At 45.7% G+C, this 25431-nt stretch overlaps 1 protein-coding gene across 1 annotated transcript; it reads right to left on the bottom strand.

Moving 5' to 3' along the window:
- Nucleotides 1–1535: 1535 nt before the first annotated feature.
- On the bottom strand, nt 1536–24545 carry KPNA7 (karyopherin subunit alpha 7). The gene is given in 15 exon segments (XM_032230770.1): nt 1536–1692; nt 1695–1803; nt 4869–4960; nt 4963–5047; nt 8701–8768; nt 8771–8930; nt 11528–11791; nt 11876–11958; nt 14599–14730; nt 14733–14866; nt 15954–16037; nt 17201–17337; nt 18771–18890; nt 22488–22804; nt 23755–24545. Coding segments are annotated over 13 exon segments (1497 nt in total). The 5' UTR covers nt 18837–18890; nt 22488–22804; nt 23755–24545; the 3' UTR covers nt 1536–1609.
- Nucleotides 24546–25431: the final 886 nt, after the last annotated feature.

Below are 25431 nucleotides of genomic sequence, written 5' to 3' on the forward strand. Positions count from 1 at the left end.
AAGAATACAGAGTTGGAGGGGACCCTTGGAGGTCTTCTAGTCCCAACTCCCGCTTAGCAGGAAATCCTACACCACTTCAGACAAATGGACATCTTCTTAAAACATTCAGGGTTGGAGCATTCACAACTTCTGGAAGCAAGTCGTTCCACTGATTGATTGTTCTAACTGTCAGAAATTTCTCCTTAGTTCTAAGTTGCTTCTCTCCTTGATTAGTTTCCATTGCTTCTTGTCCTGCCCTCAGGTCTTTGGAGAATAGCTTGACTCCCGCTTCTTTGTGGCAGCCCCCGAGAGCGCCGAGGTGGCGCAGTGGTTAGGTGCAGCACTGGCAGGCCACTTCAGCTGACTGCAGTTCTGCAGTTCGGCTGTTCAAATCTCACCAGCTCAGGGTTTGACTCAGCCTTCCATCCTTCCAAGGTGGGTGAAATGAGGACCCAGACTGTGGGGGCGATATGCTGACTCTGTAAACCGCTAAGAGAGGGCTGAAAGCCCTATGAAGTGGTATATAAGTCTAATTGCTATGCTATTGCTGCTAGATATTGGAAGAATTCTATTCTAACACCGGAAGCAACTTTTCCCAAGTCAAATCTGCAGATTGTGCCAAGTTTCTGCTTTACTTTTCCTTGTGGAGCAAACCACAACCACCGTAGTTACATTTGTCCAACATATAGAATTTAAACGGAACAAAACCATAACTTATAGTGTAAATAGCAATAGCAACAGCAGTTAGACTTATATACCGCTTCATAGGGCTTTCAGCCCTCTCTAAGCGGTTTACAGAGTCAGCAATCGCCCCCACAGTCTGGGTCCTCATTTCACCCACCTCGGAAGGATGAAAGGCTGAGTCAACCTTGAGCCGGTGAGATTTGAAACCGCTGAACTGCAGATAACAGTCAGCTGAAGTGGCCTGCAGTACTGCACTCTACCCACTGCGCCACCTCGGCTCCTCTAAAGTGGGAATCGGGCCTCTGTCTATTTAGGATAAAGTCCCTTCCATTATGCAAATAACACTTTGCTTAACAGGGGACAAGTTCGTACCCCAGGCTAAATCTAAGTCAACAATGTCAGTTATTTTGCAAAATCCTTTTACAAACAGTTCGCAAACTAACCAATCAACTCTCAGGACAGTTTTGAAATCTCAGCAATAGTGTTAACCAATGACTGCTCCCAAGAGGTTTAAAAATGCTCAGGAGCTCGCAGTTTCCCAGATGTTCTTTGATGGAGAAGGGATTTCCAAGCTGATAGGATACTGCTAGGTAATGGTGCGGTCTCCTCGCACATAGTGTTAGTCGCTCCCGACTCTAGGGGGCGGTGCTCCTCTCTGTTTCAAAGCCAAAGAACCAGCGCTGTCCGAAGACGTCTCCGGGTCATGTGGCCGCATGACTCAACGCCCGAAGCCGCACAGAACGCTGTTCCCTTCCCCCAAAGGTGGTCCCTATTTTTCTTGCATTTTTACCTGCTTTCAACTGCTAGGTTGGCAAAAGCTGGGACAATAACGAGCTCACTCCGTTATGCGGCGCTAGGGATTCGAACCGCTGAACTGTCATCCTTTTCTGATCGACAAGCTCAGTGTCTTAGCCACTGAGCCACCACGTCCCAGGGTTAGCTGCTGTTAGTTCTCCTTTGAAGCTTGGGAATTTGATGGCAGCGTCCACTCACCTCTCCAGAAGTATTTCTCAATGAGAGCTAGGGCAGCCGATAGACCAAGTTATTCTCATGAGTCTGGAGAGCTTCAATCTTCTCTACACCTTCCAGCTCCTCGACCAGGAGGCCCAATCTTTCTGCCTGACCCAACTTCTCAGCTGCCTGATATGGAAAAAGAAGACAAGTATAGTAGGTCACACACTGCTTTCCTCTGTTGCACAAGGCCATGGCTTAATCACAGTGAATGAAACAAGACGAGGTTGGATCTACCTATTGCTCCAAGAAGGGTTTTGCTTTGAAAGCAAAGCTAGAGAAGAATAGAATAGATATTGGGATATAGAACGAACAGAACAGAACAGAAGAATAGAATAGATTAGATATTGGAATATAGAATAGAATAGATAAATATTGAAATATAGAATGTGAATAGAATATATAGAGAAGATAGGGAATAGAATATATAGAATAGAAAGGATATTGAATATAGAAGAATAGAAAAGTATAGATATTGAAATATGGAATGGATAGAATAGAATAGATATTGGAATATAGAATGGAATGGAATAGAATATAGAAGAGAAGAATAGGGAATAGAATAGAATAGAATGGATATTGGAATATAGAATAGAATAGAAAGTATAGATATTGAAATGGAATGGAATAGAATAGAATAGATATTGGAATATAGAATGGAATGGAATAGAATATAGAAGAGAGAGAATAGGGAATAGATAGAATAGAATAGAATGGATATTGGAATATAGAATAGAATAGAAAAGTATAGATATTGAAATATGGAATGGAATAGAATAGAATAGATATTGGAATATAGAATGGAATGGAAAGAATATAGAAGAGAAAGATAGGGAATAGATGAATAGAATAGAATGGATATTGGAATATAGAATAGAATAGAAAGTATAGATATTGAAATATGGAAGGAATAGAATAGATAGAATGGAATATAGAATGGAATGGAATAGATATAGAAGAAAGAGAATAGGGAATAGAATAGGGAATAGAATAGTACAGACATTGAAATATGGAATGAATAGAATAGAAAGAATGGATATTGGAATATAGAATAGAATAGATATTGAAATGAAATGGAATAGAATAGAATAGTATTGGAATATAGATAGAACAAACAGAATATAGAAGAATAGAATAGGGAATAGAATAGAATAGATATTGGAATATAATAGAATAGATATATATTGAAATGTAGAATAGAATAGATATTGGAATATAGAAGAACAGAACAAATAAATGGAATAGAATAGAATGAAATTGGAATATAGAATAAACAGAACAGAATATAGAAGAGAATAGGGAATAGAATAGAATAGATAGAATAGAAAAGAGAAAGAAAAGAATTCTTTATTAGCCTAGTGTGGTTGGACACACAAGGAATTTGTCTTTGGTGTAAAAGCTCTCAGTGTACATAAAGAAAAATAAAATGTAATACATTCTTCAAGAATCATATACAACACTTCGTGATAGTCATAGGTTACTAATAAAAATAAAAAAAATTTACTAGGAAAGAAATAAAACAATATAAATTTAAAGATACAAGTAACATGGTTATAGTCATAAGTGGAAAGAGATATGGTAAGTACTAGGAAGGTACTTAAGACAGTCATGGTTTTATACAGGGAGATCCAGGTCACCTAAGGGGTACATGATGACCAGGTTGAACCTGAGGGAGGGGTCAAGAACGTCATCATCTTGAGCCTCTTTGCAACCAAGAGAGATCTAAGTCCAGATAATGGGACACATCCCAGGCCAGTTTCTAGCAGGAATCAGAAGAGCTGGAAGGGACCTTGAGATCTACGTCGCCCCCTGATCAAGCAGGAACCCTATACCATTTCAGACAAGTGGCTGTCCAGTCTTTCCTTAAAAACCTCCAGTGATGGAGCAACCACAACTTCTGAACTGGTTCCACTGGTTAATTGTTCTCACTGTCAGGAAGTTTCTCTTCCAGGTTGCCTCCCCACCCTTGATTCGCTTCCATCCATGGTTTCTTGAGAGACCCCTGCTGCCAATTACCTCCACTAGACCAATTAGATCCCACAGATTAGGCCTCCTCCGATTCCATCCGCCGGCCAATGCCGACTGGCGACTACCCGAGGAGAGCCTTCTCTGTGCTGCTCCGACCCTCTGGAACGAACTCCCCATGGAGATTCGAACCCTCACCACCCGGCCTTCCGCAAAGCCCTTAAAACCTGGCTGTTCCGACAGGCCTGGGCTAAAGAGCTTTTGTCCCCCCCCCCTCGAATGGTATGGTTGTTGTGTGCTTTTAAATTGTGTATTGTTCTGTTTGTCTTTTTTATCCCTTATCTGTACCCCCTTCCCTGACTTGGATTGTGAGCCGCCCTGAGTCCCCTTCGGGAAAAGGGCGGCATATAAATGAAATAAAATCAATCAAATCAATTCAATTCTTCACTTGCCTTCGGGTGCTTTGGAAGATAAGTTGACCCCCTCTTCTTTGTGGCAGCCCCCTCAAATACTGGAATACTTCTACCCTGTCCTGTCCCCCCCAATCCTTCTTTTTCTCTAGACTAGCCATACCCAATTCCTGCAGGTAGGAACCTAAGTGGATCAACAGAACGGCTGACAATACCGTGACCCGTCAAAACCGCGTCCACTAAAGCGCGCCCGATTAAAGCGCGTACCTGACGTCATCAGCAGTGCGACAAATACGACTGCGGGAAAAAAGGGCGCTTTAAAAGCGCTTTTACAGCAAGCCGATTCACATAAAGGTAAGGGTTAGGGTTAGGTTAGGGTAAGGGTTAGGTTAAGGGTTAGGGTTAGGTTAAGGGTTAGGGTTAGGTTTAGGGTTACGTTAAGCGTTAGGGTTAGGGTTAGGTTAAGGGTTAGCGTTAGGTTTAGCGTTAGGTTAAGGGTTAGTATAGGTTAGGTTTAGGTTAGGTTAAGGGTTAGGCTTAGGTTAGGTTTAGGGTTAGTTTAGCGTTAGGTTAAGGGTTAGGTATAGGGTTAGGTTTAGGGTTAGGTTAAGGGTTAGCTTAGGGTTAGGTTAGGGTTAGGTTTGGGGGGGTAGGGTAAGGTTTTCGCGTTATTTTAAGTTTCCTGCTCACAGCGTGCTGTTTTCGTCGCGCTGTGATGACGTCACGTACGCGCTTTCGTCGAGCGCGCTTTAGTCTACCACGGTTTTGTGGAACCGACAAGACATCCAAATTCTCCATCATTTCCTTCCTTAGCCTTACCCGGAAGAAGTTGGCGACACTGTCCAAGATCACAAGGATGGTGTTACTATCCTTGATGGACAACAGGTTTGAGAGAGGCTTCAGGACTCCGCCCGGATCATCGACACCACTTGCTGCACTGTGCCTCCCGTGGTGAAATTGGCCACAGCCCAAACACCTTCCTGGGCTTTGTAGTCTCCCTACAGGTGGCAAAGAAGTAGAGAACCTTAAGAAACTCATAAACATGGCTCCTGCAGCTAGCTCTCAACTCACAATCGGTTGTTCTGACCCGGGCTTCCTTAAAAGCAGAAGGGTGAAAGAGACACCTATAACAACAGAAAAAAAAGGGAGAGAGGAAGAGAGGAAGAGAGGAGAGAAGGAAGAAGAAGGGAAGGAGAGAGGGGGAGAGGAAGAGGTAGGAAGGGAAGAGGAAGTGTAGGGAAGAGGAAAGGGAAGAAGGAAGGAGAAGGAGAGGAGGAAGGAAGTAGAGAAGGGAGGGAAGAAGGAAAGAAAAAAGGAGGGTGAAGGGAGAGAAGAGAGGGATAAGGAAGGAAAGAAAGTGGAGGAGAGGAAGGGAAAGAAGAGGCAAGGAGAGGTGGGTGGAAGGAGAGAAAGAGAAGGAAGAGGGTAGGAAGGAAAGAGAGAGAGTAGGGAAGAGGTAAGGAAGAAGGAAGAAGAGAGGAGGAGGAAGTAGAGAAGGGGAAGAAGGAAGGAAAAGAAGAGGAGGGTGGAAGGAGGAGAAAGAGAAGGAGAATAGTAGGAAGGGAAGAGGAAGAGGGAGGAAGGAAGGGAAGAAAAGATAGGAGAGGGGGAAGGGAGAGAAAGAGGGAGAGAGGGGGAGAAGGGAAGAGGAGAGCAGAGTAGGGAAGAGGTAAGGGAAGAAGGAAGGAGAAAGAGGAGGAAGAATAGAAAGGGAGAAAGAAGGAAGGAAAGAGAAGAGGGGGGAAGGGAGAGAAAGAGAAGGGATAGTAGGAAGGGAGAAGGGGGGAGAGGAAGAAAGAAAAGAGGCAAGGAGGTGGGTGGAAGGGAAGAAAGAGAAGGAGAGAGGTAGAAGGGGAAGAGAGAGAAGTAGGGGAGAGAGGTAGAAGAAGGAAGGGAAGGAGAAGAAGAGGAAGTAGGAGGGAGAGGGAGAAAAGAAAGGGAAAATAAGGTGGTGTTACAACAGGCGGACGGGATGGTAAACAAAGCAACCCAAACTGTATATTATAACCTTTTAAATGGGATGTATAAGAATGGCAAGGAAGAATAACTATGTGAATGTATACCTATAATTGTATGTAAGAGAATAAAAAATAAAAATAAAAATTTTCAGAAAAAAAGCAAGAACGAGTCTCGTTCCCGGCAAAACCCCTTTTATTTACACAACTGTGAATTCCTTTCATTCGCAGTCAGCAAGGCTTGGCGATTCCATCTTTCAAAGGAATGTTTACCAACACGAACCTTATCTCGTTTGGAGAGCTGCCAGATAACTAGTTTCCCATGCAGGGCAAAGCAAAACTTGGCAAAGAGTCTCTTATAGTCACAAAACAGACTTTCCACTCTGGAAACGACCGAAGGAACGAATCGTTTCCTGCAAAAGCCCCTCCCCATTCGCTCCTCTTTTGCTTCCTATAGGAGGGGCCAATCACCTCCAAGGTGGGGCTTTACTCCCAAGTCGACCTGCTTTCTTAGTTGTTCTTGTCTTCTGGCAGCTCTGCGCATGAGCACCTGGGAACAGGCTCCATGCTGTTCTTCTGCCTCACTGCTGGCTAGCTCCCCTCTCTGCCTCCGACGCAGAGCCTCCTCGAGCTTCCCTCAGTCCCCAGGACTGGCCCATGTTCCTCCCCAACCTCCTCACTGGCCGCCACTAGCCCACAACACGGTGGCTTAGCAAACGTTCAGAGTTATGACGGACCTGAAAAGGGGACTTATGACCTGGATTTGAAGTTCAGAGGGCTCTCCTATTACCACCACCCTCACTGGTCACATGACCGCAATTTGGGTGTTCTACAAAGCTGCATACAGCTGTTAGAGAGCCGAGGTGGCGCAGTGGTTAGGGTGCAGCACTGCAGGCCACTTCAGCTGACTGCAGTTCTGCAGTTCGGCTGTTCAAATCTCACCAGCTCAAGGTTGACTCAGCCTTCCATCCTTCCGAGGTGGGTAAAATGAGGACCCGGATTGTTATTGGGGGCAATATGCTGACTCTGTAAACCGCTTAGAGAGGCTGAAAGCCCTATGAAGCGGTATATAAGTCTAACGAGCTCCCCGTGGAACGAGCTCCCCTGGAGATTCGAACCCTCAACCACCCTCCAGGCCTTCCGCAAAGCCCTTAAAACCTGGCTGTTCCGACAGGCCTGGGCTAAAGAGCTTTTGCCCACCCCCCCCTCGAATGGTATGGTTGTTGTGTGCTTTTAAATTGTGTATTGTTCTGTTCGTCTTTTGTATCCCTTATCTGTATCCCCTTCCCTGACTTGGATTGTGAGCCGCCCTGAGTCCCCTTTGGGGAAAAGGGTGGCATATAAATGCAATAAATTCAACTCATTCAATTCAATTCAATAACTGCTATTGCTATTGTTTGCTGCATCCTCTATCGCAGGATGTTTTACAATGGTTTTTGCCCCCCCCCCCCCAAAATTGGTACTTGCTTCCAGGTTTCGGCCAACCATGCCGTAGCAAATGATGGGTTTTGCTTAACGGCTACCACCAAAAGGTTATAAAATGGCTCAGCCACGTGATCAGCCTATTTGACAACTGTTACAACATGACCCTATCAGGCAGGTGCCAATTACAGTTGTTGACTTGAGGGCTACCGGTATCACAATTTATCTAACACAGTGTTTCTCAACCTTGGCCACTTGAAGATGTCCGGTCTTCAACTTCCAGATTCCCCAGCCAGCTATGCTGGCTGGGGAATTCTAGGAGTTGAAGTCCGGACATCTTCAAGTGGCCAAGGTTGAGAAACACTGATCTAACACCTTCGCAAAGCACCCTTCTCTGCAGCTGGCTGTTATGGGCAAAGCTCCTTTTGCTGGTGTTAAAAATTCATTATCAAAAACAAAACAAAACCCAGAGACACCACTTTTTAAAAAAAAAATCCTGCAACTTTTAAATACTTTGGTGAATGCCTGAGTGACTTAAATCTAGATTCAGTTCTCATTTATGTGCAGCTGCCCTAAGCTAGGAGGAGCTGTAAGCATCGTGTACCCTGCTCTGACACCTGCAAAATAGGCATGTCCCCCAAATTAGTACTATAAATTTAGAAACTTAGATTTTGTCTCTAAAAAGAATGCAGAATCCCAGGAAGTGCACTATATGCGCCCATATTGATATTTAGAATGGAATGGAATGGAATGGAATGGAGGAATAGCGATAGCGATAGCAATAGCAATAGCAATAGCAGTTAGACTTATATACCACTTCATAGGGCTTTCAGCCCCTCTAAGCGGTTTACAGAGTCAGCATATCGCCCCCACAGTCTGGGTCCTCATCTCACCCCCTCCGAAGGATGGAAGGCTGAGTCAACCTTGAGCCGGTGAGATTAGAACCGCTGAACTGCAGCTAACAGTCAGCTGAAGTGGTCTGCAGTACTGCACCCTAACCACTGCGCCACCTCGGCTCTTAGAAGAGAAGAGAAAGAAGAGAAGAAGAGAAGAAATTATTTATTGGAGACACAAGGAAATTTCCTTTGGGATTTTATAGCCAAACAATACAATCTTTCCTGTGGGAACCAAGGACATTCTCACAGGGGGCTGGCCAGAGGAGGAGCTGGTAACCTAGCAACCAGACAGTACCTGCATTGGACAGCGTGACCATGACTTGAGCGGGGGGGGGGGGGAACCTTTAACTTTTAATTAAGTGAAAGCTGGCATCGTACCTTGGCCAGCAAATTCCCACCAGGAGGAAGTAGCCCGCAGGTGATCAGCTGCTGAATTTGGTTGCAGGTCCAGCAGCAATGTTGCTCAAAGCCCACGCGGCCTCCTTCTGGACCAATGGCTTGGGATGACACAGGAGCTTCGGCAGGACGGACAGAAGCCCGCATCGATGGCCATCTGGTCTGTTCGTTTGTCCCGTGACCACGTTGCCCATAGCACGCAGAGCTGGGGTCTACAAAGATGCCCACAAAGAGAAAGACAAGATGACCAGGGAGGTCCATCACTAATGGACCAGGACGACCAGAGAGGTCCATCACTAATGTTCCCACAAAAGGAATGTCTACAGATTTACAGAGTTGGAAGGGACCTGGCAGATCATCTAGTCCAACCCCCGCCCAAGCAGGAGACCCTACACCATTGACCTATGGAGACCCTACACCGACCGACCAATGGCAGTCTAGTCTCTTCTTGAAGCTTCCAGCGGTGGAGCTCCCACAACTTCTGAAGGCACTTCTGTTCCACTGGTGGATTGTTCTCACTGTCAGAAATTCCTCCTTATTTCCAGGGTTGAATCTCTCCTTGTTTAGTTTCATTATTCCATGTCTGGCCTTTAGAAAATAGCTTGACCCCCTCCTCTCTGTGGCAGCCCCTCAAATATTGGAAGGCTGCTATCCTGTCTCCCTGGTCCTTCTCTTCACTAGACTAGCCAGGCCCAGTTCCTGTAACCATCATCATCGTGGCACGACAAAACCACGCTCGACTAAAGCGCGCCCGATTCAACCGCGTCGCTGATGTCATCAACAGGGCGACAACAGCGAGCGTGGAGAAAGAAGGGCGCTTTAAACAGCGCTTTGAAAGCAAGCCGATTCAAGTTAAGGTAAGGGTTAGGTTTAGGGTTAGGTTTAGGATTAGGTTAAGGGTTAGGGTTAGGTTTAGGTTTAGGGTAGGTTTAGGGTTAGGTTAAGGGTTAGGGTTAGGGTTAGGGTTAGGGTTAGGTTTAGGGTTAGGTTTAGGGTTAGGTTAAGGATTAGGGTTAGGTTTAGGGTTAGGTTTAGGGTTAGGTTAAGGGTTAGGATTAGGGTTAGGTTTAGGGTTAGGTTAAGGTTTAGGGTAGGTTTAGGTTTAGGTTAAGGGTTAGGATTAGGGTTAGGTTTAGGTTTAGGGTTAGTTTAGGATTAGGTTAGGGGGGTTAGGTTTAGGTTTAGGGGTTAATTTTAGGTTTAGCGTTTACAGCGTGCTTTTTTCTCCACGCTGTTGTCGCGCTGTGATGACGTCAGCTACGCGGTTTCGTCGAGCGCCCTTTAGTCGAACGCGGTTTTGTGGTGGAACCCATTCATCGTATGTTTGAATAGATCTTCACCAGGGGCTGATCCCTCACTAGCCTAGCATTGTCCTTCAAGAAATCACTCTTGCTTACCAGAATGCCGTTGCGTATAGTACGTAGAACTGGGGTCTACAAAGAAACCCACCACAGAGAAGACAAGAAGATCATGGAGATCCATCACTAATCTTCCCACAAATGAAATGTTTAGATAGATGTTCTTAACAAGGACTAATCCTCACCTAGCATGGTATTACTTCACACACACAAATCACTCTTGCTTACCAGAATGATGGTGCCTATAGTACGGAAGGTCTACAAAGAAATCCACCAAGAGAATGAGAAGACAACCATGGAGGTCCATCACTAATCTTCCCACAAATGTACACCAAGGTACACCCACACTACACCTATCCTCCGTGAGCTGCACTGGCTTCCCATTGGTCTCGAGCACGATTCAAGGTGCTGGTTATCACCTTTTAAAGCCCTACATGGCCTAGGACTCGGATACCTACGAGACAGTCTCCTGCCGCACACCTCCCTAAGACCGATAAGATCGCACAGGATGGGCCGTCTCCAGGTGCCTTCAGCTGGACAATGCCGGCTGGTGACGCCTCGGCGTAGGGCCTTCTCTGTTGCTGCTCCAGCCCTATGGAATGAGCTACCCCCAGAGATCCGGGCCCTACCCACTCTCATGGCCTTCCGTAAAGCTATTAAACCTGGCTTTTCCGGCAGGCCTGGGACTGTTGACCTCTTGATTGAGGTTCCAGCTCCCCTTTGATTGGGTACATGTTGTGTTTCTTCTTAATCTTGTTGTATCTTATTGTTTTAATCCTTTTTAATATTTTTCATTTCTGTAAGCCGCCCGGAGTCCTTCGGGATTGGGCGGCCTAGAAATTCAATAAATGAAATGAAATGGAATGGAATGGAATAGATTATCTTCACAGGGGCTGATCCCCCACTAGTCTAGCATTGTCCTTCAAGAAATCACTCTTGCTTACCAGAATGACCTGCCTATAGTACATAGAACTGGGGTCTACAAAGAAACCCACCACAGAGAAAGACAAGATATCACGGAGCTCCATCACTAATCTCCCACAAATGGAATGTTTGGATAGATGATCTTGACGATTACTTCACACAGACAAAAACACTCTTGGCTTACCAGAATGATGGTGCCTATAGTACGGAAGGTCTACCAAGAAACCCACCAAGAGAAAGCGAAGACAACTATGGAGGTCCATCACTAATGTTCCCACAAATTGAATAGATGATCTTCACGGGGGCTGATCCCCCACTAGTCTAGCATTGTCCTTCAAGAAATCACTCTTGCTTACCAGAATGATGGTGCCTATAGTACGGAAGGTCTACAAAGAAACCCACCAAGAGAAAGAGAAGACAACCATGGAAGTCCATCACTAATGCTCCCACAAATGGAATAGATGATCTTCACGGGGGCTGATCCCCCACTAGTCTAGCATTGTCCTTCAAGAATCACTCTTGCTTACCAGAATGGGCAGCTCGTTGGTGAAGAGGAGCTCCACCAGCCGAGAGAGGACTCCGGCCTCCAACACCACCTGGATGCGATGGTTGGAGCCTTCGGTCAAGTAGGACATCGCCCAACAGGTGTCCGAGATAATGTCCTTGTCTTGGTGTTGCAGGAGGCAAGTGAGGGTGGGAAGCACCTGCCTCACAGCGTCCAGGGGAGGGTGGGGGTTCTTGTTTCTGCAAAGGTTGGAGAGGGTCCAGGTGATGTTCCTCAGGAAGCCCACCTGAGAAATTAAGAGGTGTTTGTTATCAGATCAGATCAAATCAAGAGAACTTAAGGAACCCCAGGGGGCAGACTTTCTACATACCGGAGTAGAAGGCGTCACCAGCGAAAGAATTGGTGGAATTACACCGTAGCTGATCAAAGTATCTCGGTAGACAGGTCCGTCCCCTACACGAAATAGTGATGGGAAGGAGAATTGTACTTTCGACAAAAAAAAAAATAGCAATAGCAATAGCAATAGCAGTTAGACTTATATACCGCTTCATAGGGCTTTCAGCCCTCTTTAAGCAGTTTACAGAGTCAGCTTCTTGCCCCCACAATCCGGGTCCTCATTTTACCCACCTCAGAAGGATGGAAGGCTGAGTCAACCTTGAGCCGGTGAGATTTGAACAGCCGAACTGCAGAACTGCAGTCAGCTGAAGTAGCCTGCAGTGCTGCATTTAACCACTGCGCCACCTCGGCTCTCAACAACTCCAGGTAGTCAATTTACAAACAGTTCATTTAGCAACCGTTCCAAGTTACGACAGCACTGGAAAAAGTGACTTAGGACAGTTGCAGCGTCCCCAAGGCCACATGATCAAAATTCAGATCCTTGGGCCACTGGCTCGCATTTACGGCAGTCCCGGGGGTCACGCGTTCCCCCTTTTGCGACCGTCTGACAAGCAAAATCGATGAAGATTCAGATTCATTTCACCACCACGTTATTAACTTCACAAATGCGAACGATTCATTTAACAGCGGTGGCAAGAAAAGTAAAGGGAAGCCAAGTCACTTAACAAATGTTCACTTAGCAACCTAAAACTTGGGCGCGACTATGTTTGTAACTCGAGAACTACCCGTATCTTGGAACTATATACCAGCTCAGATTAGTTAGTCACACCCAAGCCTCCCAGCCGCCACCCTCTTTGCATACCGGCTCTCAAAGAGGCCAGAAACTGGCTGCGGGCCGTTAAAAAGTCCTCCAGTCGGCAAAAATGCGGTTGCCTTCGCTTGCAAGGCGATGGATGCGCATGTGTGAAGAAGATGGTGGCGAAGGCAGACGCTTTTTCGCTGTCGGGGGGGGGGGATTTTCAGCGGCCTGCAGCCAGCCGCCGGCCTCTTTGAGAGCCGGTATTCAAAGAGGCAACCCAAGCAAGTAGCAGTAGCAATAGCAGTTAGACTTATATACCGCTTCATAGGGCTTTCAGCCCTCTCTAAGCGGTTACAGAGTCGGCATATCGCCCCCACAGTCTGGGTCCTCATTTCACCCACCTCGGAAGGATGGAAGGCTGAGTCAACCTTGAGCCGGTGAGATTAGAACCGTTGAACTGCAGATAACAGTCAGCTGAAGTGGCCTGCAGTACTGCACCCTAACCACTGCGCCACCTCGGCTCTTGGTGACCAGATGGGCAGGGTGAGCAACCGGCGACAGGAGGACCGGTTCAGGGCGTGGCCAGCCAGCCATTGCTACCGGTTCTCCGAACTGGGCAAAATTTCTACCACTGGTTCGGGGCGAAACCGGTGCGAAACAGCTGAATACCCCTTTGGTTGGGTTCCTACAGATGGACATTGTTGTGGTATCAAAGAAGCCATTGGTCTCTTCTACAGTAAGATAAAAGTCCATTGGGCAGAAGATAAAATCGAGCCCCAAGGCTCGATTATTGCAATGCGCTCTACATGGGAGTTCCCTTGAAAAGCGTTCGAGACTACAGTTAGTCCAGAATGCAGCCGCAGCGGAGCGATATTGGGTGTACCGAGATACACCCATATTACACCTGTCCTCCGCGAGCTGCACTGGCTGCCAATTGGTCTCCGGACGCAATTCAAGGTGTCGGTTATTACCTTTAAACCTCTACATGGTTTAGGACCAGCCTATCTGCGATACCGCTACTGCCATACACCTCCCAACGGCCGATAAGATCCCAAAGGGTGGGCCTCCTTCGGATACCGTCAGCCGGACAGTGTCGGCTGGCGGGCCCCCGGAGGAGAGCCTTCTCTGTGGCTGCTCCGACCCTGTGAATCAGCTACCCCTAGAGGTCCGGACCTTACCCACTCTCATGCCTTCAGGAAAGCCGTTAAAACCTGGCTGTTCCGGCAGGCCTGGGGCTGTTGACCTAGTGTTTAAGGTCCAGCCCCGATTAGAACGTATGTGTGTTGTGAATTTTAAACTATTTTTTACTTATTTTGCTTTTCTTTTTTCTTCATTCGTTGTAAGCCGCCCGGAGTCCTCCGGGATTGGGCGGCCTATAAATTTGGTTCCACCACAAAACCGCGGATGACAAAATCGCGGTCGACGAAAGCTCGTATATGACGTCATCACAGCGCGACGGAAAAGATAGAAAAATGTAAAAATAAAGCGAAAACCTTACCCTAACCCCCCAACCTAACCCTTAACCTAACCCTAAACCTAACCCTAAACGTAACCCTTAACCTAACGAAAAACCTAACGCTAACCCTTAACCTAACACTAAACGCAATGCTAACGCTCTAAACCTAACCCTAACCCTCAACCTAACCCTAACCCTAACCCTTAACCTAACGCTTACCTTTATGTGAATCGGCTTGCTGTAATTTAATTTTTATTTCAATTTTTCGATCTTTTTCGTCGCGTTGTGATGACGTCACATACGCGATTTCGTCGACAGCGCTTTTGTGGAACGCGGTTTTGACGGGTCACGATAAATTTAATAAATGAAAATGAAATGAAATAGGGGAAGCCATTCCTTTACCCTAATCCACTCATAAATAAGAGCCAAGATACACCTGTTCCGTTTCCATGAATCTGGAACCGACATGCCTCAGAATGTAAAGCCGGCCCCCACCACTTACCGGCGATGTTGCCGAGTGCCCACACTGACTGCTCACAGATGTGCATGTGTGGAGAAGACAGAAGGACAACCAAGCCCTGAATGCCATTGGCATCTACCACAGCTTTGGTATGCGCAGAGCTTCCCGAGGCACGTTGGTGAGCGCCCAGGCGGACTCGAACTGCAGGTTGGGCGTATCGTGATAATATAGGAACTCCACCAGTTTAGGAATGATTCCAGATTCAATGACTTGGTTGGTGGGTGGGTTCTTCTGCCTGGATAGCATCTTCCTGTTTGGGGGAGAAACAAGGGTGACCCTTAAGGTGGCCTCGCCCTTCTGGAAGGGCCACAACAACAAGTGGCATATCTCAAGTGGCCTCTAAAATAACTGAGGCCCCTTCAACATTTGAAGGTCGGTTCAGAAGCAAGTTGACTATGCGTTGCCCATATCTGTGGTGGGATTACCAATAGGCAGTAGGGTTCTTAGAGGCAAGAGAACTGGGATTGACAGCTTAGGCCATCTTTCATGTTGGCTCACTCTATCATGACCGTACCAATCATCTTTAGATGGGATTGATGGTCCTGCAGCCATATGCTATCTGTTGAGCTTCTCTAGAAACCTAGTGCTATGGTTTTCCCAGTTGCAATGGATGGCTGTGGAAGTTGGACCACAAGGAAGGCTGAGCGCCAAAGAATGGAGACCTCTGAACTCTGGTGCTGGAGAAGACTCCTGCATTGAGTCCCTTGGACTGCAGGGCCATCCAACTGGTCAGTCCTAGAGGAGATCCACCCTGACTGCTCTTTAGAAGGCCAGATCTTGAAGAGGAAACTCAAAGACTTTGGCCACCTAAGGAGAAGGAAGGACTCCCTGGAGAAGAGCCTCTTGCTGGGAACGATGCAGGGCAAAGAAGAAGGAATGCAAGGCCATCCAAACCGGTCAGTCCTAGAGGAGATCCACCCTGACTGCTCTTAGAAGGCCAGATCTTGAAGAGGAAACTCAAAAGCACTTTGGCCACCTGATGAGAAGGAAGGACTCCCTGGAGAAGAGCCTCATGCTGAGAACGATGGAGGGCAAAAGAAGAAAGGGACGGCAGAGAATGAGGTGGCTGGACAGAGTCACCAAAGCAGTCGGCATGAGCTTCAATGGACTCCAGAGGTTGGTAGAGGAAAAGGAAGGCTGGAGGAACGTTGTCCATGGGGTCGCGATGGGTGTGACACGGCTTCGCAACTAACAACAAAGAAACCTAGTGGCCATTGACTGGAGCTGGTTTGGTCTCCTGTTCTTCTCCTCTGCCAGAGAACCAACCGAGGTTGGTTAACTAACCAATGGCAACTGAGATTGATTGATGGGGGACACAACTTATGGCTTCAACATACCTGACTGCTTGGGCCGCCTTCAGCTGAAGAAATACATCATCCGACTGGATCAGCTCAACTATATCTATCAAAGAAATCTGAGTACCTGCAGCAGGAAGCAAAAAGATTGTCAGACCACCACCAAAAAGAGGTCATCAGGATGCAGATGCTTCTGGCCATGCCAGGTATTGAACTACAAACAGCCAAGAACTTCATCTTCCGGTCAATACATGGTTACACTTATTCACACTAAGCCTCAAATAACCCATATCATAGTTTAGCATGCCACATGAACCAAGCATGACAAAGTCCTCAGATCTTTTCTGATCTGTTTCTGCTTTCTTTACACGCCTGTTGTGGGCCACCAGCGGCCAGCAGAGCTGGCAGCAGATTCGGACAGTGAGGAGGTTGGGGAGGAAGATGGGCCAGTCCTGGAGTCTGGGGAAGCTCTGAGGAGGACTCTGCGTCGGAGGCAGAGAGGGGGCCAGGGCCGTCTGACAGTTATCAGCTGCCTTCAGAGTCGGAGATCAGTGAGGCAGAAGAACAGCTGGAGCCTGTACCCAGTGTGCGCATGCGCAGAGTTGCCAGACAAAGGGAGCAGCTAAAGAACAGGGTTGACTTGGGAGTAAGGCCACAGGTGGACGGTGAATGGCCCCTCCCAGAGGAAATAAAAGAGGAGTGAAAGGGGAGTGGAGTTTGCAGGGGACAATTAGTTTGCTTCATTGGTTCGTGACTCTCCCAGACTCCTTGCCAAGTTTTGCAGATATCAACCTGGCAGCTCTCCAAGCCAGAGAAGGTCTGTGACTGTGAATCCTCCCTCGAAAGACTTTGCTGGATGTGAAGGAGCAGAAGTCACAGTCAATTAATAAAAGGGTTTTTTGTTGGGACCAGGAGTTTGCTTCATGCTCTTGGGAAGCCTCGGTCAGAACAACACTTCTCCAAAACTCTCATGCTCACAGTCAACAGCTGTGAACAGTCCTACACATATACAGAGATATGGAAAAGGGCCTTATAAAACCAGGCTCCATCCAGATGCGTGAGAATTAGAGATGCAGGATTCACAAGCAATACGAGTGAAATTTGGATTTCTGAACCTTGCAATCCTGAGAAATTTAGACAGCATGGGTTGGAAAAGCTGCTACAGAAAATGAAATTGGCAACTAGATGCAATATATTCTCCAACTAAGATCTACAGGAGGAGGTTAAAAATGAGCTTTACAAGGGAGCACTTCTCCTCATCACACTACTACCACCACCCACCCACGCATACCACGTTCTTCTTGTCTTTCTCGGGAGACGGGCTGGCTTCAGCCTCAAAGCAGATGTTCCTTCGCTTCAAAATCTGTTCATCTTTCCGTGCTTTGCGAAGTTCAACTCTCACTTCAATTTTTCGTCTACGGATTTCCTACCAAGGAAGAGCGTGGAGCGTTACCGGTTTTAGCACAGCCAATTATGAGCCGTACGATTGGAAGTGCAGGGAACAAGAGGATTTGGGGATTATCAGGGTTCAAGATCAAATGTCCCTGGGCAAAAACCAATTCTTACCTGCCACTATCAAACTTCAGAGAAGGACGGACAAAAGTGGCTAGAGGCTTCACCCATTTCGTGTTATTGTCTGGGTGGCTGATGGCTTGAGGACTCTCCTGCTGCCTTGTTGCCCTCCTAATCTTTTGAATGTTGGGCCTTGATTTTCATCTGGATGTTTTAAATTCTCTTTTTAATCCCAAATGTGCTTTTCCAAAAAGCCACTGGACTTTCTTGGGTTTTTTTCCTCAAAAACATTTAGCTTCTCATCCAGGAAGAAGAACTTGTTCTGACCGAGGCTTCCCAAGAGCCTGAAGCCAACTCCTGGTCCCAACAAAAACCCCTTTTATTAATTGACTGTGAATTCCTCTCATTCACATCCAGCAAAGTCTTTCGAGGGAGGATTTACAGTCACAGACCTTATCTGGCTTGGAGAGCGGCCAGGTTGATATCTGCAAAACTTGGCAAGGAGCCTTGGAGAGTCACGAACCAATTAACCGAACTAATGGTCTCCTGCAAACTCCACTCCCCTTTCGCTCCTCTTTTATTTCCTCTGGGAGGAGCCATTCATTGTCCACCTGTGGCCTTACTCCCAAGTTCTTTAGCTGTTCCCTTTGTCTAGCAACTCTGTGCATGCGCACACTGGGAACAGGCTCCAGCTGTTCCTCTGCCTCACTGATGTCTGACTCTGAAGGCAGCTGATAACTGGCATACGGCCCTGGCCCCCTCTCTGCCTCTGACACAGAGCCCTCCTCAGAGCCTTCCCCAGACTCCAGGACTGGCCCATCTTCCTCCCCAACCCTCCTCACTGACCGAATCTGCTGCCAGCTCCGTTGGCCGCTGGTGGGGCCACAACAGAACTGAAGAAGCTTCTTGGATGAGAAACGAAATGTTTTCAGGAAAAAAAAAAACCCAAAAGTCCAATTGCCTTTTGGGAAAGCAACTTTGGGACAACCATGATTAGACGATGAAGATTCTCCACAGACATTTGGTTTTTAACATCTCTCTTACATTCCTGTATCTCGATTTGCTTATTAGGCAGTTATTTAGCCGAGATAGGCAGGGTAGAAATTTACTAAATAAATATCCCTTCACTTTCTGCCGTTTTATTTTACAAAATTGTGCATTTTTGAAAAAACCGTCAAGGAAAGCTACAGAATGAACACGATCTCTGAACAGAAGTGTCCTTTACACCAGGGTGGATGAGAGCCTCTCTGAAATTACAGCTCCAGGTTGTAAGTGCCACCTCTGGAGACCATCACCTTTGTCCCCCTTGGTTCCTGAGTAACCACTCAGGGTTTCCTAAGTACTTACTGCAACATTTTTGCCTTTGTTTTTGAACTTCTTCATGCGGCCATCTTGCTCGTTTGTGGGAGGCATGGTGTGCGTTCTGCAAAGCCGAGACAGGTGTTGGCCAGGTACGTCTCCTTACACCTAGGTGGACAGAAAAAATATTTGACTCTGGAGATCGCCTGCCTGGAATCCACACCGCATATCGGACATTAATACGATCGAGCGAGTCTAGAGGTATTTCACGAGAAGAGTCCTCCACTCCTCTGTTCACAATAGAATCCCTTACGCCACCAGGCTCGAAATTGTGGGATTGGACAATTTGGAACAGAGGTGGGTTCCTACCAGTTCGCATCTAGAATTGGTTCGTCAAATCTACCGAACCGGTTAGAAGAGGTTCCACCAGTGGACCCGGAAAGCCGGCCACACCTACAGAAGAGGTTCCAAACATTTTTTGAAACCCACCACTGGTCCTTGGATACGATTATTCTACACTATCATGCTCCTATTTATAAAACTCAGTGCCTCTGTGGAAGGTAAGGATGACTACTTGCGTTTGTGGTGCAATCAGAACATTGCGTGTGTTGAAGTTGTTTTAACGCAAACCAAAGATGCCTTTTAAAAAACAAGTTTACATCCTATTCTTATGCATGCCAGTGCTGTGTGTGAGGTCATTTAAGGTGGTTCTGACAAGTGTCGTCGGCATCTTCATATCCGGTCACATGGGCGGCAAGCCACTCCCATCCGGTCACATGGGCGGCAAGCCGCTCCCACAAAGGAGGCCACACCCACAGAGTAGGTTCGAACAATTTTTGAAACCCACCACTGATTTGGAATTATGCTCCTTATGGTCTGACCTAATCATAGTACACAAAGTTGTCTGCTACAACGTCCTACCTGTCAACGTCCTACCTGTCTGCTACAACGTCCTACCTCCAGCTTCAACCGCAATAATACGCGGGCAAACAATCGATGCAAACTCAAGGTAAACCGCTCCAAACTCGATTGCAGAAAATGCGACTTCAGCCACAGAGTGGTCAATGCCTGGAATGCTCTACCTGACTCCGTTGTTACATCCTCAAACTCCCCACAGCTTCAACCTCAAAGTGTCTACCATGGAGCTCACCCCATTCCTAAGAGGTCCGTAAAGGGGGCCTGCATAAGTGCACCAGCATACCTTCCATCCAGAGGTGGGTTCCTACCAGTTCGCACCAGTTCGGTAGAACCGGTTCATCAAATCTACCGAACCGGTTAGAAGAGGTTCCACCAGTGGACCCAGAAAGCAGGCCACACCTACAGAAGAGGTTCCAAAATTTTTTGAAACCCACCACTGACAAACACAGACAGACAGACAGACAGACAGACAGACAGACAGACTCACAAAGAGAGAGAAAGAAAAAGAAAGGAAGAAAGAAAGAAATAAAAAAGAAAAAAAGAAAGAAAAAGAGAGAGAGATGAAAGGAAAAAAGGGAAAAGGGACAGAGAGATAAAAGGAAGGAAAGAGAGAGAGAGAGAAAACACATGGCTGGCAAGCCACTCCCACCAGGTCACATGGCCGGCAAGCCACTCCCACAAAGGAGGCCACACCCACAGAGTAGGTTCGAAAAATTTTTGAAACCCACCACTGCTTCCATCCCTGTCCTACTCTCCCCATTAATTTGTACTCATTTTTTTCATTCATATCCATGTTCATACTTATACCTCCTATCTTGTACACGTTTGACGCACTAATAAATAAAAAAAAGAAAATAAACTTCACCGGCCAGTGCAATTTGTTCCTTTGCGCCGATAGGATTCTCCTAATGGATTTGATAGCATTTATAATTCACCCCAAATTCATTTTTTAATGGAAGAGGGAAAAGGGTGTGGTTTTTTTTTTTTGCTTTGCAAGATGCCGCAAATTAGTTTTGGGTTGAGACCAAGGTTGCATTGGTCAAGGCAGAGAAAGGAGGTTTTAAAAGGCAGAACAGTTTGGTTTCAAACTCATTAGTTTAGTTTTAGGCTGAACTGGTAGCATCTTGGGGAAAAATAATTTCTAGCTGTAGAAATTACTTTAAAACCTACTCGGGTGTTGTACTAGCATTTAACAAGTCAGTTTCAAGCCCACCAGGTCTATTAGCGAGAGACTAAGTTTTCTTAATTTTTCACCTTTTAAAAATATTTCATTTTAAATGCAAATACAAACATAGTTAATATAAAAAAAGAAAGAAAAAGGAAGCTGGAATATTTGTTTATTACAGTGCAGCCCCAGAGGCCTTTTTTCCTCCCTTATACTTCTCCATCTATAACAACTTAAAAATAACAATATATTCCAGTTGTGCCCTTATCCCCTCCAAAACAACGTATAGTCTTGAGTAGGTTTATTCCATTTGCCTTCCACCAACTTAAAAATATACAATATATCCAGTTGTGCCCTTATCCCCTCCAAAACAACGTATATTCTTGAGTAGGTTTTTTTCCATTTGCCTTCCATCAACACTGATTTTATAAAACCCTCCATATTTCATTATAATTGTTGGCCTCGATCATAGCTTTTTTGAATTTATTTTGGCTGTTAATTATCATTTGTTGCCATACTCCAAATTTCATTATACCGCTCATTTCTTTGAACTTCCCAATTTCGCCCTCAACATTTAACCATCACTAATCTAGCTGCCATTATCAAATTTAAAATCAATTCCATTTTTGTTTCATTTATATATCCCACTTTTCACCAGCAACTGTATGCAATTCTTGGTGACGTGTCTACATTTACATCCAAAGGGCTCTAATTTCTCTAAACACCATGTCCCACAATCGTTGTGCACTATCACAATCCCACCACACACGTTTTTATGTTCCAACCTCTTTCTTGCATCTCCAAATTTGTTTGTATATTACCATCTATTTGATTTAATTTACGTGGCGTTAGGTACCACTTCCATATCACTTTAATTTTTCACCTTGAGCAGGTGAGTTTTCCTTTCACGTGTTTGGTAAAGCCAGGCTTCCTAATTATTGCATACTCTACTCCAAAGCTTCATGCATGGGTTAATTATGGGTTAATTATTAATTATGGGTTAACTTAACATTCAAGAGCCAGTTTCATTTAGTAGTTTAAAGCAGGGGTCTCCTACCTTAGCAACTTTAAGACTTGTGGACTTCAACTCCCAAAGTTCCTCAGTCAGCTTTGCTTTGCTGGCTGAGGAACTCTGGGAGTTGAAGTCCACAAGTCTTAAAGTTGCCAAGGTTGGAGACCCCTGGACTTTAAAATACCAGGCTCCAAAATGGGAGACCGTGAGTTCTAATCCTACTTGGCAAGAAAACCGGCTGTGGGACTTTGGGCTAGTCTCTCTCTCTCTCTTTCACAGCCCAACCTACCTCACAGGGCTGTTGTGGGGGGAAAGAGGAGGAGGCAGGTGTATTAAGTACATTTGCACCTTAAGCTCTTTAGAAAAATACAGGTGGGATAGAAATAAAAACCGTAATAACTCAGGTTAAGCATGCAGCTTTAACACAGCCATTGAGAGCCACTGGGTTTTTTAAAAAAAACCCTCAGAATTTATACAAACCAAACAAACCTTCATTTAATTGTTATTTTTACTGTGTAACCTTTGCAGAAGAAGAAAAAAAATCCAGAATGAATAACATGTCTCGGACATAAATTGAATATATTTATAAGCTTAAGGTGCCCTCTATTCCTTGTGCACAATAAATTAAAAGGCATGCAAAGAAAAACCAAATTACGCCCCAGCTACTCACTGTTTCCGTGTACAAAATGCTTTTACCAGCTGCAGCCGCCCTGAAAGACACTTAAATTTCCCGGGAAATGGGGGCAATCACCCATCCTCGTCTTTTGATTGGTTCACACTTCCAAGCAGCCACGCCCCTTTTCAGGATTCTGTGCTTAACGAGCCTCAAGGCACCGAACTGCGGGGAGTGGCTTCCCACTGCGCCTGCGCAGGACTGATATCTTCTTATTATTTCTTTTTTTTGCACGTGTGAATGGTTGCTTTTCAAGCCCGTGATGACGGGCGGTGGTTAAAAAGTTGCGGAGCAGCGTTGATTGGCGTGGTCACCTGGAAGAAATCCCGTTTAAGTGCATTAGGGCTTACTTCAGAGTAGGAAACCCCCCCCCCCTTAAAGGTTTGAATCCCCTTATAGAGTTCTTCATTGGCCAAGTGGGATTGGACACACAAGGAATTTGTCTTTGGTGCATCTGCTCTCGGTGTACATAGCAATAGCAATAGCAGTTAGACTTATATACCGCTTCATAGGGCTTTCAGCCCTCTCTAAGCGGTTTACAGAGTCAGCCTATTGTCCCCAACAACAATCCGGGTCCTCATTTTACCCACCTCCGAAGGATGGAAGGCTGAGTCAACCCTGAGCCGGTGAGATTTGAACAGCCGAACTGCAGAACTGCAGTCAGCTGAAGTAGCCTGCAGTGCTGCATTTAACCACTGCGCCACCTCGGCTCTTTTGCAGCTCAGGGTTGCAAATGAGGTGTCTTCGTGGTTTTCTTGCAGGCCTTTCATGACCCAACTAGGGAACATCATCAGTGCTAGAAGGAAGTGGGGTTTGTGAAGAGGAGCAGGAAGCAGGTCAGGAGGAGGAGGAGGGCTGTGGGGTCCTTGGTGCTCTCTGAGCTTGGTGGTTTTCTTCCAGACGTTTTTGTGATCCAACTGGATTACATCATCAGTGCTAGTACTTGCCAAGCACTGATGATGTTACTTAGTTGGGTCATGAAACATCGGCAAGAAAACAACCGAGCTCAGAAAGCACCAAGGACTCCTGTATTAACTTTTATCTCCCAGCAAAATTATTTTAAAATGTTTTATTCATAAGCATTTTTAATACAGTATATTTTCGGGGTCTACCGTTTACAAAAAAGGAAGACCAGTAAAATAATAATAGATATTAACACATAAACTAATAATAGTAATAATAATAATATAACTCATGTATTAATGGCAATAATACTATAACCAAGTAGTTTTAACTAAGTTTCTTTTTACATTGACTCACTTACATTTATGTTACTTGTAATGATTGCAGTCATAAACTACTTTTAATACAAACATTCATAGTCTTTCTTTCTCTAATTTCCGCTTCTTGTCTCTAACCACTCATAAAACCTATCCCAAACCAAATAATATTCTGTGTCTTCCTTATCTTTTATTTTTAAGGTTACCCTGGCTTTGAATGACTTGTACCCGAGTCGCAGCTGATTTGGGGAATCCCTGTTTCCATGCAAGCCTCGATAACTGGCTGAATTGGTGAAACCAGGATCTGGTTCATGGTGAGTCAGCAAGGGGTGTGAACAGGTGTTTCAAACAAGCCTCCAGCCTGGTACGTGTCAAGGAGGGCACTGTGGTTCTTCGAGATGCCAAGTGGCCTTCTCTGGAAATAGGTTCAGAAGAGCGATTTTTAAAAAGGAAAAAAATAAGGTAGCCCTCCATCAACTCGGATTCATTTCTTTTCCAGACCATCATCTGTTTTTTTCTGCAAATTATAACCATACACTGTTGTCGGGGCAGTTCCAGATTTTCTTAGCATGGATCAGCCATCTCTCAAAATAGATATTTAGATAAGTGTTGTGTCCTTCTTTGGACCAAACCGCAACTCAGTCTGGGAATCCGGCGGGAATACTACGAATGGGTAGCAACAGCTGGGAATGATCTTGCCCCATCAAAATAGAAGCCTCTGCCTTCCTTGGTATTTGTTTAGGGGCTAAGAAAGCACCTGCCAAGGACACAAGCCCAGCCAGCTCCCCCCCCCCAACTTTCGCTCAGCCTGGACCTTAAGGAGGAAGGAGGGAAAATTGTGGCGGGGGGGGGGAAGACTTTGGGGAGAAGGGAAGGAGAGGATGGAAAGGGAAGGAAAAGAGGAAGGATAGAAGACGATGGAAAAGGAAGGAAAGAAAAGAAAAGGAAGAAGGAGGGAAAAGAGGATGGAAAAGCAGGAAGGGGAAAAGCAAAGCAAAGGAGGAAGAAAATGGAAAAGGAAGAAAAGAAGAAGGAAGAAGGAGGGAAAAGAGGAAAGGAAAGGGAGAAGGAAGGACAATGAAAAAAAGGAAAAGGAAGAAAAAAGGAGGAAGGTGATGAAAAAGAAAAAGGAAAGAAGGGAAAAGAAGGACGGAAAAGCAGAAAGAGGAAAAGCAAAGCAAAGGAGGAAGAAGATGGAAAAGGAAGGAAAGAAGGAAGAAGGAGGGAAAAGAGGAAAAGAAAGGGAGAAGGAAGGACAATGCAAAAAAGGAAAAGGAAGAAAAAAGGGGGAAGGTGATGGAAAAGATTTAGGAAAAAAGGGAAAAGAAGGAAGGAAAAGCAGGAAGGAGCAAAGCAAAGGAGGAAGGAAGGAAGATGGAAAAGGAAGGAAAGGAAGGGAAAAAAGAAGGAAGAAAGATGATGGAAGAGAGAGAGAGAGAGGAGTGGGGGAGAGAGAAATTTAGGATTTTGCTCTCCTGCTACCCAGTCCTCTTTCACCTTGCCTGCCACGTGCCTTCCAACCACTCCAGAATAGTTCACAGTAACAGCATCATACCACAAAGTAAATATTAACTGTTCTCCCATGCTAGATAAATATTAATTCTCTGCGCCTTGGAGAATAGTTTAGGTGGGGTCTGGCTGATTTCCTGGCCTTTTAAGAATGACCCAGAGCAGGTCTCTGTTTTCATCCTTTCTCTCTTTCCCACAAATTGTCCTCTCCG

Source organism: Thamnophis elegans, chromosome 14 (assembly GCF_009769535.1).
Source record: "Thamnophis elegans isolate rThaEle1 chromosome 14, rThaEle1.pri, whole genome shotgun sequence".
NCBI lineage: Eukaryota > Metazoa > Chordata > Lepidosauria > Squamata > Colubridae > Thamnophis > Thamnophis elegans.